General features: G+C 37.4%; 1 protein-coding gene across 1 annotated transcript in view; it reads right to left on the reverse strand.

Annotated features, from left to right (window-relative positions):
• Positions 1-18049, reverse strand: part of PARD3B (par-3 family cell polarity regulator beta) — a gene marked incomplete at its 5' end in the record, with an annotated part of 286988 nt that overhangs the window by 175822 nt on the left and 93117 nt on the right. Inside the window, one exon of the mRNA XM_019652918.1 lies at positions 9719-9829. Within this exon, the coding sequence (XP_019508463.1) occupies positions 9719-9829 (111 nt within the window). The remainder of the gene's footprint in view (positions 1-9718; positions 9830-18049) is intronic.

Raw genomic sequence — 18049 nt, forward strand, 5'->3', positions numbered from 1 at the left:
TGCAGTCGCACAACCTGTGGACTTGAAGGGGCTAGCAGTCATCCATGCCATTTGTGCTCCTCCTCCATGAATTTGTTTCCATGGCTGCCCAGCTCTGGTTGTAGCCAGCTTGCCCGCTACTGTGCTGCCATCTCATGCCAAGCTCACTCTGAGGTGTGACTTCCAAATGTTGATCAATAAGAAATGAGGAGAAGCTTCTTGAATGGAAGTATCTGGCATGACTCCCAGCTGGGCAAAGTCTGCTTTCAAGTTGGCCTTCTTCATCATGACAGTATCCAATTCAGCAGTTTTCATGGATGCTGTGTCTTAGAGCCTTCTGGGCTCCCGAAGCGCTACTTAATGGATTATCTGGGGTCTTTAATCCCCAGAGCTGGTCACAAAATAACACCAACACCTAGAGTGAACCAGGTGCTTGCTTCATAAATACTTTTCACAACCATTATTTTTCTCAGCTATCAGTTTAGAACACAGTGGCTTGAAGCAGGTAAGTAGCTTGATAGTAAGTTTGTGCAAAGTCAGCTCTTTCGCCCGGGTGTGATCCACTCCTGGGTCCTGTAATCTTTCCACTTGACCATATGCCTGCCCTGGGCCACCACCAAGGCCAGCTCATCCCAATCATAGTATAAACAACAACTACTTGAGAAACGGTTTTAAAATACACATCTTCGGGTCCAAACAGAGAGGTACTGAATCTTTATAGCATATTTCCAGCTATATCTGTACACATACATCTATATAATCTAATTATCTATTTATCTGAAATAGGGTTCCTTAACCTTTGCACAACTGACACTTAGGACCGGGTAATTCTTTCTTGTAGGGGGCTGTCCTGCGCATTGCAAGATGATGAGAAAATCATTGTTTTCTACCTACTAGATTCCAGTAGCACCTCCCTTCCAATGTGACAACTAAAAATGTTTTTAGAGATTGTCAAATGCCCCCTAGGGGGAAACAGCACTCCCAGTTGAAAACCACTGTTATAAACAAGTCCCCAGGAAATTTGCAAAAATGCATATTCAGAGTTTGGTGATTATAAACCACAGGCCTAGGTTAGCATTTCTAGATAAAGAATGCGAGGTGGGGGAAACAGCAGATCCTGGGAGACAATAGGTGGGGGAAACAGCAGATCCTGGGAGACAATAGGTTGAATATCCTTTCGACTTGCAGAATTTGCCAGCCTATGTGAACAATAACTGCTCTTGGCCTCCAGGGTGGATGCGTTGTCATGGAAGCACTCCAAAGCAGGATACAACAGACCACATGTCTAAATCAAAACGAAGGTGAGGGACTTTCAAAATTTTAGAAAATTCCATTTGATTTGTAAAAGCTTGATTTGCCCATGGTTTTCAGGACTTTTGTTTAGCAAATTAAGTATGCTTGCACACAGCCCAGCCCCAAACGAGTCCACAGTCAATATTCTGGATTCACTCAACTTTTATTTATTCAATTTTTTTTTCTCTGAAGGAAGTTAGCAGTGAGAAAGCATTTTATCCAAACAAAATGTATAAAATGGAGGCCTTAAAGAACTATTATTACCATTTTATTTCACGGTAATAAAAAGAGGGACTTTAAAAATAATACATCCTCAAAAGTGGTTTATCCAAAGGGCATGTAAACAATTGATAAAATGAGAATTGGACTCTCATTCCCAAATTCTAGACCCCAAAAGGCCTTCCTTCTACCTTGTTATAGTTACCCAAACCTTTCATAGAAAATGCTCCCTTCAAATTCTGCCACTGCTGTAGGTAACGTCCATTGAACCAAATATATCTGTATCTCTGATTAGCATAAAGTCTAGTGAATGACCAAAGTTTTTTTATTATGTTGAATATATTTTTATGTGTATATTAAAACGAAATTGTCAGATCAATAGAATTGAGAACTTCTTTCCAAGTTTCTCTTTTAAATCATATTAGGTATTCTATATATTTCTATGGGATCGTTCTAGGTAGATTAGTATAATTCCTTCTCAGAATGCACCTCAACTACACTATAATTGAATACAACAACATAATATGCCACTCCAGGGTATCTGAATATAAGAGTATCCCCTTAAAACACTTTTTAAAGAGCTGGTGTACTTGGATCTTCGAAGTTTGTCTAAATGACTATTGGAAAGCACGCCAGTCAAGTGATTCATTTTGTAAATTAATCCAGTTCGGCTGACAAGTAGTTGCTAATACAGCACTTCTAACATTGATTCAAGTTCCATAAAAGGACTTTGGCTCATAAAAAATGCTGGCATGGCATTAGGGTGTAGGTGTTCCCATCTCCTGTCTATAGGAATATAGTAATGTGCCAAAGTTTTTGGTGATCATAAGCATTTCTGAGAAGGTAGGTGCCACAAAGATCAAATAAATGTACAGCCACCAGCATCGTCCTGTGTCTCACCCCCTCATCCCTCTAAATTACAGGTAAATCTTATAAGATGGCCTCTGAATGAGGGGTGGTGGGATGTAGCCATCATGCTGTGTGTGCTTGTGCTCGTGTTGTTTTTCTCTCCCTCTCCCTCTCTCGGTTTTTAATTCTTATTCTGGGAAAGGAGGCTATCCTTAACCTAATACAGGCATCAATAGTAATTACTGGGATATGGCAAATCTCTTTTCATTCATCGAGATGGTTAATACTATGAAAACCAGAAATCTGATAGCTTCTTTCTGTTGGCATAAAATGAGAACATGACCTTGTCCTCAGAAACACCATCTAATAATATTTTTCATAACTCCGTGTGGTGATGATCTAATAAGAATCTAAAAGTAATTAACCGGATCTCTTTTAGGCAACCAAAGCCTTAGTCAAATACACATTTTTACCACGATTCTAAAAGAGCCATAAATTGGGGCATTTTGAAAAACTGGGATCTAATCCAGTCCATGATCTGATCAGGGTTCAGTGGTAATAATAAATTGGGACTATTAAAACTGGGAAGCATTCCAACATTTTATTTTGCCCACACCACAGGACCCAGCAAATTCTGCGGCAAAAGACAGGGGTATTCAGTGAGGAGTAAAACCATGCTGAATTAATCACTTGAATGTAACCATGCCAAAACATGGGTGTTTTCAACAGTTTAAATAATGCCAAAGTTTTAAGTTCAGTAAATAATTATAGAGAGTCTCTTGGCATATTAAAAAAATCAACCTTCTGGTTTCTTTAATAAAATATGTATGTACTCTTTTTAGGATACAATAATGACAAAATCCTATCAATTCATTTGTTGTTCTATGCATTTAGGCGGGTAATCCTTATGTAGGTTACAACTAAAATATTAATTCTGAATATAATAATTTCATTTCCTTCCTTAGAATACAATCAGCATCTTCATTTTTCAGTATGAACTAATGTTGGATCAACTCTAGCCTTATTTTGGTTTTCACTTCAATTTCCAGTAACATAAAAATCTCCCATAATTAAATAAAATGCTGAGAGGTTGGGAATAGATTTTCACCCACTTGTATTCTCAAACTATAAATGGTTTCTGAATGTTTTTATTTCTTGAAGATGCATTTCGTTTATGTGGGGGAACTTGCAGCTGCATAATTAAATCTTGGGTTGCCAAATATCAAAAACACATGTATTGATTTAAACCGAGGGAACAGGCCACAAGCAGCTCAGCTGATAAGGCAACAGAGAAGGCTCTGCTGCTCTTGGAAGGCTTCCTAAATGGAAACAAAACCAAGAACCTTGAATTCAGACACTGAAATTGATTAACTTTCCTAAATCTTAGCTTTTCTCTTGCTTAAGCATTCCGTTCAGGCCGGCTGTTGAAAACCAGAGCCATATGTTTTCGTACTCTTCAATCCTGGAGTTAGGGAGGTTGCCTCTTTCCCCCTCATCTCCTCATTGATCCTCCTAAGATTCTAATAAGACCTACAAAAATGACGTTTTGTTAACACAGTAAATGAGCTCCCTTGCAAAATCAACTCAGACGTGGTATAAGAAGATCCTGGAGCGCAACCTCCTATGTTATTAACACTCACTCCCCAATGTTAGTAAGACGGGGTTTTTTTAGTGAAATTTGATTTCAGTGTCATCAATACAGAACTTTAATGAAAGACAGCTTTTTGTGTGTCAATGGAGATTTTCTCCCTCAGAACAATAATCCTTAATTTTGCACCTTGCAGAAGGCTATGCATTTAGGTTCAAGTCTTAGAATTAAACAAACAAAAACTATGTTTACTGACTGGTTAAGACGATCTCTTGCTCTCAGCTCACCATCCTTATTTCCATAATCTGAATGTTGGAAAGTGCTAATTTAATTTGACTCGATAAAAATTCTGGGAGAAATAATCTTTCAATATAATATTGAATTCATCCTTCTAGCAATGGATATAGGCATTTGGAAGTAATGTTTTATTATGGCCAATCTCACTGAAGCCTGAAAAAAAATGAGTTTATTGAAACCAGGCTTCAGTGCAATGGACTGTTTGACTTGTGTCAGGAGGGGACATGTGATCAGCTCAGGACATCAAATATGAGAAAAAGAAAATCCTAATGCACAATTCTGAGCAAGAAACTTAGGCTTATAGACTCAGATAAGAATAGTACATAGACTACCATGAACCAATGCCATGGAAACCTCCAGAAAGGCCATGTGAGGAAATTCAAAGTAAATGCTTTTATACTTAGATATTTCTATATTTCTCAAACCTTAAGATCTAGGAAAGACCATAGAGATCATCTAAGGACCAATCCAGCATTGATGATGCACAGAATTAATTTTGATGGTATGTAGCTTAGTGCATTTAATTACATGAACTTACAGGATTTTGCATTTATATATTTATTTATATATATGACAAGGTAATATATATCAATGACTGAAGTTTATGAAACTCTGATTTAGTCCAGTACTTTTCTGATGTACTAATCCTTTCTCAATCAACTTATTAGGCATTTCCAGTGTCAATAAACTCACTGCCTCATGAGGCATTCTAATTATCAGGATGTTTTCTCTCCTAGTTACTAAGCTAAAGGTTACCTCTCTTAAAATAATTCCTCATTAGTATCTTCAAGAAGATATGTGGCTAGATGAATAAAGAGAATAGAATAGAACGGATGGTATAAATACATCAAATTCCTCTTCCATGTGAAAGTTCTTCGATCATGTGAAATCGACTAAGTCTTAACTCTGCAGCCTATTCATTCACAGGTCCCTCAACATTTTAAAAGGACCTGGATTAACTGCTGCCATTCTTGTTGTGTGAGACAGGCAGAGGATATCGCAGGTGTGATTTGAGCAGTGCAAAATTGGGAACTATTGTTTCTTCCTTCGTTTTGTATACTAACGTCCAGTAATGGAGCTTAGGACTGGATTACGTTTTTGGCAGGCACATCCTCATCTTGACTCATTCTAAACTTACCCTCAACTAAAACCATCAGGCAGATTTTCCATATATTTGGTATTAAGTCAAACCGTCCACATCCTGTGTTTGTACAGTTCATTTCTGGATTTAAAAGCAAGACTTTGCATTTATTCCTATTAAGTAACTTAATGTTTGATTCAATCCATTGTCCCAGATTATTCTGTCATCGGACACATTACCTACCCTGCAGCTTCTTGGCATTTGAAATATTATATGATCAACAGGCATCATCATTAATGCCAATGCTCAGCATGCCAGGGTTAAAAATAAGTTTTTGAGAAAAACATTTTTCTTGCAAATTTATATTGATGGAATATTCATTAGTAATATTTGGGTACAGTCTCAAATAGCTAATAATCCCTCCAGGGTTATGTCATCTGGAGTATATTTCTCTGTGATATCCACAGGATATCAAGAGACAATGTAATTCTAATGTCCAGGAGAGTAACCTTCACTTTGTGAAATTCAGAGGTTAGAACACAGGTTTCAAACTCTACACTACGGATAGCTTGAGTCAGATAACTCACTGTTGGGGATGGTGACTGTAGGATGTTTAGCCACCTCCCTGGCCTTTATACAGTATATGGCAGTAGCAACCCCCTCTCTGTCCCTCACCCACACAAAGCTGTGATAATCAAAACTGTCTCCAGATATAGCCAAATGTTCCTTCAGGGACAAAATTGCCCCCCTTCCCCAAACTGAGAACCACTGTTCTGGACTCTACCTTCCTCCAATCTAACCTAGTAGCCCAATTGCAGTTTTTTGATCTTTTCATAGCTTTCGCTGTGAATAAGATATTCATATATAGAATCCTAACAGTTCCATATCAGAAATTAGGTATGTAGATTAAAATGAGTTATGGAACTCATAATAAAAGTAATGGGAGGAATGGAGAGGGATGATATAATCCTAAAATTTAGAGTTGAAGTTAGATTTAACCCTTAAGTAAAACATTTACAAAAAAATTGAACCTTCAAACTGGAATTATATGATTTAAGAGGTAATCTATGAGGATTTTTGTACCTAGATACTTATCAAGGTATTACTGTCTGCGACAGTGAAAAATGGAAAGAGACTATATGTTTGACAATGGGAGATAAATAAGTTATGGTGTATTGATCTCAGAGAATATTAGGCAGTCATTGAAATGACATTTTCCAAATTAATGACATGTAGAAATGCTCACAGTATAATGTGAAAAAGATATTATATATGCAGTATAGATATCAAGTTTTCAAAGAAAATATATATGTACATAGTAAAAAGATTATAAAAACATTAATAGTGGTTATGGAATTATGATGGAATTTTGCCTGATTTTAATCATCTTCTTTATGCTTTTTTATATTTCCAAAATTTTCTTATAGAATTTACTGTTTTTGTAAGTTTTTTGTGCATGGGGAATGCTGGGAGACGGTGATCCATATTTCCTTAGGTGAGCGAGCACTGGCAAAGGTTCCTCGTGGTTACAAAATACTGTGCCAGTAAGATAGGATGCTTCAGAGAGGGCATATGAGAAAGATCACAATATTTTTAAACTGAGTTTTTCAATCCTTTTGGGAAAAACAAATCTGAGTCTTATTTATCATGGAATATGGATAGTTTAACCTAATGTTCCAGCCAAATCCTGTTCCTCCAAGTCAGTGGTGGTCAGACTTTAGAATGCTGAAGAATCACATTGCGCTTACCCATTAAACATAGGTTAGGTTCCTGGGCTCTAACTGCCAATATTCTCATCCTGCAAGTCCGGTGTGGGACTCAGGGATTTTAATAAACTCCCCAAGTGATTCATTGTGTGCAGGTGGTCCATGAACAACACTTTGAGTAACACAGCTATAAGAAGTCATGTGGTTTGATTTGGATGAGTAATTTTTTTGGTCTGTATTTTTGATAATTTCTTCCTGGTCATGTATTAAATAGGGTTGGTATAGACCCTAAGTGGTGTGTTGGTAAACTGGGTCTTTGAAAAAAAGAAAGAAAAAAAAAAAGACAAAACCCAACCTATCACATTTGCCAATTTCTGTGGAGTAAATGCTCTCACCATAACCAATTTCAAGCTACCAATGGTTTAGCAATCAGCCCACAAAGTACTTGAAAGCTTAATAATTGTCTCTCATAAGCTGGTACAGGCTGGCTTCAGCACTGTACAGTATATATTTCACTTAAGTGCTTTAAACCCTTCGAACAAGGGATGTGTTAATGGTGAAAACTATTATATCTGTGGTAGCTAGGATGAAACAAGCAAGCCATAGGATGGCTTGAATCATCTTAAGGTAATACATTCCAAATGTATTAGAAAAAAAGACAACTTGGTGAACTTTTATGTGCTATTTCTTATTTTATTCTATTTTACTTCCATGGCCATGTCATGAAGAGTGATACCCTTACTGAGTTCTTTAAGAGTTGTGAATTGGTTTCCTATGGATGATGGAGAGCCAAGAAATGGGACACAGGGTTCGGGAACAATGCCAAATGTTCAGCCTCCACCTCCACCCTCTATGGCCCTCGGCCCCTGAGCTGTTGACATGCCCTTGGCCATTAATTCTATAGCACCCAACCATAAAATCAGCCCCTTCAACTTCTTTCCATCATACATGATTGAGATAATATTGTCTCTAGGAAACCCCGATCAGATGTGTTTTATGTGTTCATGTGTGGGAAGTGGCCTAAGTGGAGGCTAATAGTGTAGTTCTTTCAATATTTTGACCAGACATATTTTTTAAAAATTGGACTTGAATCCTATATAGCCAGCTGAGGCGAATTTACAGCCCTGCTTTAAGCACGAGACTCCCTCAGGCACCTGCTTCCTAAAGGCAAAACCAGAAAGGAAATGAACTCTTGCTTAAAGACAACCCACCTTATTTTATGGGTTATCAATTTTCTAGCTGGCACACAGCTCCCTAGCTACTAGAAGTAACCCCCTCCCCCACCTCTCACCCAATCCCAAGCAAGTATGGCACCACAAAAATCCATGAAGTCTGCATCCTAGCAAACAGCTCAGTTTTCTGAAGATGAGGCATAGGATGTGGTGCCTCAGTAAGTGGAGTCAGGGGAGCAGAAAAGATCTGCGATGTGGGCTCACCACATAGAGGTCTTTGCCAATATGTGCATTGAAATCTTAGCCTGAATTACATGTTACGTTACAGGATTGCTGAATCTTGGGCTATAATGGAGAATTCATCTTTGGGGCAGCTCTGCCAGGTGAATAGTCAATGACAATGCAAAGCATTTGATTTTCATTTAATGACTTCACTGACCCTGGGATCGAGCTTATCAACTTCTCAAAAATGAGAAAGGTCTAAATAGGTTTTTTGTTCGTTTGTTTTTCTCGCTATTGATAAAGTCAGCCTTCTCAACGGGAATAGACTACAAGATAAGGGTCAAAGGTTAATAGTCGATACTCTTAAACTGCTCTGTGCTAGAAAACACAATGAGTAAGTATGATTTTCTTAGTATGCACACTAGAGTATTAATATATGTATGAGAAACTCTTTAAAAACTAAAAGAACTATTGTTATTTACTAATAAGCAAGTTGGACAAATCTAACTTCATACATGAAGTCAGAATTACATACTTAAAATTATATGCCAGTTTTACTGTAATCTCAGTTTTTCTCCAAGCTTCATTCAGTTGTAAAGACTGGGAATTTTTGGCAGAAATATGAATATTCCACTACATGTTTCAAAATCATATATTTACACATCTACTTGGGATAAGTGCCAGAGTTAACATCACAGATACGTGAAGGACCTCTTGTCCAAATGGGAATATTAAGCTCCTCAAACAGGAGAATTCAGCCCTTGCAAACTGTCATTATTTCAGTAAATGGAACCAGTCCTTTAGCAGATGGGCGACATGCTTTGCAACTTGCTGATAGCTTAATAAAAGACACTGGCTTTTTAAAAATGAAGGACATGTACTTCTCAAATAACAGTACCCAAATGGATTTAGCAGAATAAAATTAAGAAGGCATACGACAGCTTCACAAAAATTAGAACCAGACTATGGAAATTTGATAGTTCTAAACATCAATATTAAAATGACCTTTTTATACAAAAAAAAATCTGATTGTTTTAACTATAGGGAAACTACACATTGGTATAGTCAAAACCAGGGGTAGCACATTATGAAATTATAAGTACTCATACAATAAAAACATGAAGTTAGTTTCTTCTCAAAATATAATAAAAATCCCCCAAGATAGGCAGTCTCCTTTTATGTGAGGTACCTTTTCCTGTGTATCAACCTTCGTGCTTCTTAAAATAAAATTTCTCCAGTTGATTGATGCAATAACCAAATTAAAAACAAACAACGGGCTCAAATAAAACAGGCGCTCAGCGTTTGTGCTCACCGTTCCCGTTCTTCTTTCATTTTCTCCAGCTCCTCTTCTCTCGGGCCGCCACGCTTCACGGGCCCTTTCTGCTCGGCCTTCCCACCCTTATCGTCTTTCTTCTTTCCAAATCTAGTGAAACATGAAGAGGAAGATGGTTGCTAACAGTAATCATGCTCTTTCCGTGGTAAACTTAAGATGAACTCGTGAAACCATAATTCTTTATTCTCAGTACTACAAGATCATTTTGCATAAAATGGAAGCAAAATAAGGCATTGAAAGCAGAAAAAATAATATAGTTACTGTTATTTCTTCTATCCTTCTGTCTTTCCACTCAGATATTGATCTGTGCAGCATGCACAAAATCATGTGATTCAAGGCTAAAAATTTCAAACCATTAATTCAGTAGAGGTTAAAGAACGGATAGGTTATATCATTATTATGTAACTAAAAACTGACCGACCTCCTAAGCAGACCTCTAGGGCTCCAAGTGGCATTGACATTTAAAGTTAAACTCATGGGATTATATAATAATGATGGTGCTGCAAGGGACCTTATGGAATATCTAGTTCAATACTCTTACTTTATAAATGGAGAGCTGAAAGCTCTGAGAGGCCTTGGACCTTGACCAAGACCACCCAACAGGTTCAGGGCAGGGCTGGGATTAGAACTTGGGTGGCCTCCTACACTGTACTCTCCTTCGCAGCACACTCACTCGCGTATGTAGCCTCAGGCTTCCTAAACCAGCTCAGGGTTCACATGCTCTGAGCCCTCCTCGGTGCCCTGCATATTTTACTGGGCATAGGGCTAAACATGATCCTTTATTTTATTTATTTTTTATTTTTTTTATTTCTCTACTTTTATTGAGATATAATTGAAACATAACGTATAAATTTAAGGTGTACCACATGTTGATTTGATCATTTATAAGACACAAAACGATCACCAAAAAGTATTAGCTTCCACCTCCATCCCATCCCATAGTTACCATTTCCTTGTTGTGGTGAGAACAGTTAAGTAAGACCTGCTCTCCTGGCAACATTTAAGGATATGATACAGTATTATTGGCTATAATCACCATGCTATATACATTAGATCCCCAAACTTATCAATCTTACATCTGGAAGTTTACACCCTTTGACAAACATCTTTCCATTTTCTCCACCCCTGAACCCCTGGTAGCCATCGCTTTACTCTGTTTCTCTGAGTTTGTCTTTTTTAGATTCCACTTATAAGCGATATCATACAGTATTTATCTTTCTCTGCCTGAATTATTTCACTTAGCATAATACCCTCAAAGTCAATCATTGTCACAAATGGCAGGATTTCCTTGTTTCTTGTAGCCAAATAGTATTCCATTGCATGCATATACCACCTCTTCTTTATTCCTTCATCTGTTAATGGACACTTAGGTTGTTTCCATATCTCGACTATTGTGAATTATGCTGCAATGAACATGGGGGTGCAGATATCTCTGCAAGATCCTGATTTCAATTCCTTTGGACATACCCAGAATGCATTGCATTCTGGATTGCTAGATAACACGGTTCCAGTTTTACTTTTCTGAGGAACCTCTGAACTGTTTTCAATAGTGACTGTATCAATTTACATTCCCACTAACAGTGCACTAGGGTTCTCCACAATTATGATACTTTGAAAGAACACTGTGTTTCCTTAGCATTTTTACAAAAATAAAACTTCACATTTGAAAGGGAAAAAAAAGCTGCAATTAAATTACTAGTAGGGTACAATCTTAAACAAGAGGCATTTTTCCCAACAGGTGTTTTCTTCAGAGGCAATCTCCCATGGTTTTGGCATCAACACACATGGAAAAAGAAAATAACTTGGTGGTCTGTTGGTAACTGGGAAAAAAAGTCACTCAATTACGCATATTCTCCAGTTAAGGTAAAGATTCTTCTTAAATCTAAGGAAATACCATGTATCCCTTGTTTCTTATTAAATAGTTGCAAATTTTAATTCTCTCTCTGTGTGTGTGTGTGTGTGTGTGTGTGTGTGTGTGTGTGTGTGTGTTTATGTCTTTAACTTGCTCATCTTACGTATCTATGAGTATGTATCTATCCATCCATCCATCCATCCATCTATCCAACCTAAGGACATTTAAAAAATGCCTCCCCCTCAATCAACCTTCGTCCCTGTCCCCAACCTCCTGACAAACGCACAATGAGTAAAACTCTCCTCATATGAGGACCTGACTTATAAACTTGTAAGAAACTCCTGTCTTTCTCAGCATTCCACAAAAATGGGTAAATAGTTGTTTCTTTCTGGATTGTTTCAATTCAAAACAGAGGTTTGAATTGTTAGTCAAGTGGCAGCTCCGAGTATTGCACATGGAAGACGTCACTGCTAACACCCATATTCCTGTTGTTATCAGGATACAGACTGCATCTTGCTTTCCTCAGAAGCCTTTCCTGGTCTTGACTCTTCGGTCTATTTTTCAGTTTATAACTCCAACTAACAAATCCTCTTTCATGAACCTTCTCTCTTCCCATTGCCATGTCTAAATTGGCCTCTGCTTGCACTATACTTTTATTTTATTGTTTATTTTTGGTCATATCTAGTCTAGTTTGGGGCTCTTGGTTGATCAAGTATCAGCTGTAACACCATTCTCCCCAGGCTTTGTTTTTTCTTTCCCTCTTTCCTGACTCCCTTTCTTAATCTATTCCTCTTTCTCAATGAAAAAGGACCTGATATCATTTACAGTAGTAAAGAGGGAAGAGAGAAAAAATGCAGACCAAATATAAGAACATTAACTTTCAAATATAAAGTTTATATTTGTTGATATATTCAAGATCTCCCTTTAACCTACAAAGCAGGAGATAGCTAAATAATGTGCCTTTCCATGAATACATTCTTTAGCTTTTCAGACCCATGCAGAAAAGTCTTAGGCCTCAACATTATCACTCTAAAATCTTTATGTAAAAAGTTAATACCTTAGTACATCAGTTGGAGAAATAGTTTTCCCTCAAAATGTCATCCAGTACAGCAATATTTGGGCCAAAAAATAAAAATTGTGGGAGTGGGAGTAGACTAATGCTTCAGGAAGTTGACTAAGGCAAAAACATTGCCAAGAACTCTATAGACATAAGGCTTGTTTTTTTCCCATGTTCCAAATGTTTTCTAAATTGGGAGGTTTTGGATTTTCTGAGATAAAGTACTTTTGTTTTTGAAGGATAAAACTAACCTATACCCAAGTCTACCTTGGTCTTTATTACCCCAACAATAAAGTGTTTTTCCTTCCTACAGCTATAATATTTCACTTGTACTGCAGTTCAAGAATAGCTTACTATGCTTCCATCATAGTGGAATATGTTTGATAAAGAAAAGGTTAGTTGTAAAGAAATTCTGGAAAGCATTTTTTTCTTAGCACGAATCATCGATAATAGTCAAATCAACCAATTCCACCGATATTACAAATGTTTTGATTGAAAGTTCATGATCATTTACTAAGCTTACCAATAAGGAGGGCAGAAATAGCTGAGAAATTTATTTCACTAACCGGAGAAACCAGTCACAAATTACCTTCTTTTGTAAAGTTTGGGTAGGTCCAAGAACAGAATTATAAAACAATAATCTTTAAAAGGACTCCCATATTGTTAAGGAGAAAATTAAGACCCAGAGAGGTTAACTGTATTTTATGTATTAACACACTGAATTCTTTTTTCCAGTTTTTCAACCAGACAACTTAATTATCAGTGGTGGTAGGGGGAGTTGGAAGAAAAGCACCAATTGGGTGAATTTTATAAGCCTTTGTTCTTTCCATAGCAGCCTCTTTGGAGGTGACTTCACAGCCATTCTTACTTGCACTGACATACAGAAAGAGGAGTTGGGGAGGTTTAAATACATTGATTCATCTCCCCATTAGCTATTTTTGTGAGAAAAGTCATGAGGGCCCTAAATGGCTGAAATTACCGCTTTGCATTCTAGGGTTTCAAATATCCACTGCATTCCAGGCCTCCCATTATCTATTACCTAGGAAATTTGAGAGTTGGCCATTCTGGGCTAGGTGCCTTAAGGAAATTGCTTATAGGTCAACCTTGCTTTATATGAGAGATATTTTCCTGAAGAATTCTGTGCAAGCATATGGTTTTAATCAATAAAATCTTATGTTCTATGTACCTGAAAAGCCTGTTTAAAGAATTTTATGATGGATATTTTTGTAAAGTGAAAAAAATCACCTCTCAACATACCCTTTATGTAAATTTAGATTTTCATGAATTACAACTTTGCTTAAAACACCTGTCCCTGCTCATTTCTATAGAGAGGTTGTATGAAAAAGCCTCATGGAGAAACTAGCTTGCTTGCTTTCTTCTTTCGTTCATATATTTGTTTTAAAAATATTTTATTAGGCATCTCTTCTGCATCAGACATTGTCATTAGCACTAGGTGCGGGTTGATACCATATTGGGATACAAACCCACACATCACCCTCATGGAACTTGCATTCTGAGAGAGGAGACAGTCGCCAAACAGGTGTGTGTGTGTGTGTATATATATATATATATATATATATATATATATATATATATATATATATATATATATATATATATGTGTGTGTGTGTGTGTGTGTGTGTAAGTTGCGAAAAGTGCTATGAAGGGTTTTAGGAGAGACAGTGCTAGGAAATGGGTTGTTTAGAGAAGGGTTCAAAGAAGAAACGACATTTAAACTGAGACTATCTGGGTGAGAGGTTCAGAAGAGCAAAGATGGGAGATCAGCCTTGTGAGAGACGGAATCAGCACACGCAGAGGGCGTGAGATGGGAAAGGCTTGGTGTACTCCGAGCAGTGAGAGAAGGTCAGGGTAGCTAAAGCAAGGAGAGCAGAGGGGATACCGACTCACAATTTCCATGGAAAAGAGGGCAAGGACCAAGGAGTGAAGGCCTGAGGGCTTAGTCTAAGCATGAGAGGAGGTCATTTCTTAGTAATTCAAGGAGCAGAGAAGTTAGGTAAGGGAATAGGGAGATGTATGGAGTTGTTAGAGGAGAACCCAAGTCATTTTAAGCAGAAGTGACGCAATGTGATGTACATTCTAAAAGACCATCCTGGTTGCTGAAGTAAAAATTAGCAAGTAAAAGCACCACAGCCGATCAGGAACTGCTACAGGGGTGTGCGTGAAAAAGGATGGTGGCTTAGAAGAGAGGAGTGGCCACTGAAAAGAGAAGATAATGATTTGGAAGTGGTGGGTCAAGGAGAGGAATCAAAAGTGAACTTTTAAATATGGTTATTTTACTATGCCTTTGGGAACTCCTAGTGGATGGGACAAGGTCCAGGAATAGTCCTGAGGAATTGTAACATTTAAAGGTTTGTTGGTAGGAGTGGGTGGAGAGTGTACAAAAGAGACAGGAACAGAACAGCCAGAGAGACAGGAAGAAACCCAGGAGAGTGCCGTGCAGGACATCCAAAGAGAAGAGAGCTGCAGGAGGGGGACGGGGTCAACAGATCGGAATACTGTTGAGAAGTCCAGTGAGGTGAGGACTGAAGAAGACCCATTAGATTGGCAATGTGAAGCCATCTGTCACCTTGACCAGGTTCCATGGAGTGCTGTGAGCAGAAGCCAGGCGGGAGTGATCTCAAGAGTGAATGGCAGGCAATACAAACGTGTGTGTCTGTGTGTGTGTGTCCCGCCATCTCAAGACGTTGGGCTGGCAGGGTGGTAGGTAGAGGCAGGATGAAATGTTGAAGCTTTTCAATTTGCTTGACACGGGAGGACTTTTGTTTGCTGAGAAGAGATGCCACAGAATGAGAGGTTTGAGATGGGAGAGAGAAGAGAATAAAGTTATTATTATTATTATTATTTATTTATTTATTTATTTATTTATTTATTTATTTTTAGTGTGGTAAAATGTACATACGATTTATCATTTTAATGAGTTTTAAGTATATGGTTCAGTGGCATTAGGTGCATTCACAGTGTTGTGTAACCATGAACCACCAACCATCTCCAGAATATTTTCATCATCCCAAACAATTCCATACCCACTAAAATGTAATTCCCCATTTCCCCTTCCTTTAGCCCCTTGTAATAATCACTATTCTACTTTCTGTCTGAATTGGACTATTCTAGATACTTCATATAAGTGGAATCATACAATATTTGTCCTTTGGTGGCTGGCTTATTTCACTTAGCATAATGTCTTCGAGGTTCATGTATGCTGTAGCTTCTGCCTTTCCTTCTTTTTAGAGGCCAGACAACACTCCATTGTATGTACGTACATCTATTTATCCATTCAGCTGTTGATAAGACATTTGGGTTGTGTCCACCTTTGGCTGTTGTGAATAATGCTGCCTTGTACACTGGTGTAGGAGAACAAAACTCTTGATCAGGGGAGAGGACAGAGATATACAGAGCCCCAGAGATTAGCCTTAAGATAGACAGGAGGAGACTCAGAGAAAGAAGCAGCTAAGAGAGGAAAATAGTTTGTTTATAGAGTTGATAAAGGGGAAGTGAAGGACTTACCAGGTAATTAATTTATCAGATAACATGATACAACATGTATAAGAGAAATGGTTTCTATCCATAACAAGAAATTTCTTGGTATAAATTAAGGAATCAAAGGAAATAGAATACACGAGGTGGAAGACCTCAGAAAGGGTTATAGAAAAATATTCAAAACAGACCTTACTTATGTTACAACTTTGCCTATGTAGGGAGGCCCTAAATAGCCATCTGGGGAAGTAGAATTCAATAATGTTTATTCATTCACTCAATTTACTGAACAGCCATGATGCATCACCTGGATTATGTACATAGAATTTAACCATTAACAACATCAACTGTCAGGTAAATAGCTGACTCTTCAATCCAAATAACTACACAAGCCCTCCTCATCCCATTGTTCTCCTTATGATAAAGATTTTAGTAAAATTCTTAGTAGTTATCACTTAATTTCTCAGCAAATATTTACTTCTGTTTCTATTTCTTTCCTTGAGTTTTTAGCTGATGCTGACTTTCAAATTCTTCACAGATTCCCATGCAAATGATCCAAATTCACTATATGTGCAGCTCTATCTCTGGCTTTTTCTAGGTCCATCTCTCATTTAATTCACTTCTTAATTCTGCTAAGTACTGTCTGTCTACAATTTTTTACCTAAATCCCATTGGGCAGTTTATATAGCTATTAGCATTCACTCTTCTTCCACTTAGGACACACAATGTATAAAAGAAATCCTGAATGATGGCTTGAGGCCTAAAAAGTTGAGCAAGGGAAAAGTTCAGACACTTTTACTCCAAATTAGTGATGAGCTATGAATCCAAGGAGAGCTGAAAGTTTGAAACAGGATGTATTTCTACTTCTCCAATCAGGAAATATCTTTAGGTATCATGATATATTATATTTGGAAAAGGCTATAAGACCCAGTCACCACTAATATTAAACTTGGAAATCTATGGAATGATGTCAGATGTGAAAATGCACAAATCTCACAGTTATACTATTTTTTGGACTTGGATAATGGTTCATTCTCTCTATAACTAGCTGACTTACAAACTACACCTGATATTGTCTTATCATTTTATGAATTATACAGCTTGGTATAGCTCAAGCAAAATATGGGGGCAGAGAAGTTCATAGAACTTTGACTACATTTTCATAGTTTATTCTGAAATACACCCATAAAAGGTTTCTGCTGGCTGATATATTCTAAACAGGGTTCTGAATTAGCATATGCATATGCCGACAAAATTAACTTCCATTATTGTAATCTCACATGGTTTTGTTCATTTCAGCTATTGCTTCTGTCTAAAATGTATGTCACAAAGGTCTTTACTTATTTACCTCAGATGGTTCTCACTGTACTTGAGAGTTAATGATAAAAAATTCAGTGAAAATTGACCAATTATTTCTCCCCCTTTTGGGGGGTACCTAAGGATGTTGCCTACTTTTATGTTAATATTATTGATAGAACAATGAACAGGTTTGTGTTTGCTGTAAATCAATCTTGAGTAAGAAAGAAAAAGATTCAATTTTACTTTTAATCTTCTGCAGTAGGTATGACTGCTGTGGTGAATGGCTGTGCCTTTTCCAGAGGGAGGTAGAATGCTGTGAATCTCAGTCTGCTTTCCATACCAGAAGTGGTGTATTCTAAACTCTGTAAGTCTACACCATGGCATGCACAGGAAGATAGCGATTTGCCTCATAGGACGTGTTCACAGGCAGAAACTGAGGTGATGCTTTCTAATAACCAAAGGAAAGCTCAATTTTCAAAATCTTCCTTATTAACTCTAACTGGGTCAAGCAGTTGAAGACCGAAAAATAAGATTTCTAATTAAAATTTTAATTTCTAGCATATTGTTTAGACATTTATTTGTGGTATGTTTCTATGTTGCCGAGAT

The sequence above is a fragment of the Hipposideros armiger genome, unplaced genomic scaffold (genome assembly GCF_001890085.2).
Source record: "Hipposideros armiger isolate ML-2016 unplaced genomic scaffold, ASM189008v1 scaffold_190, whole genome shotgun sequence".
In the NCBI taxonomy this organism is placed as follows: Eukaryota; Metazoa; Chordata; class Mammalia; order Chiroptera; family Hipposideridae; genus Hipposideros; species Hipposideros armiger.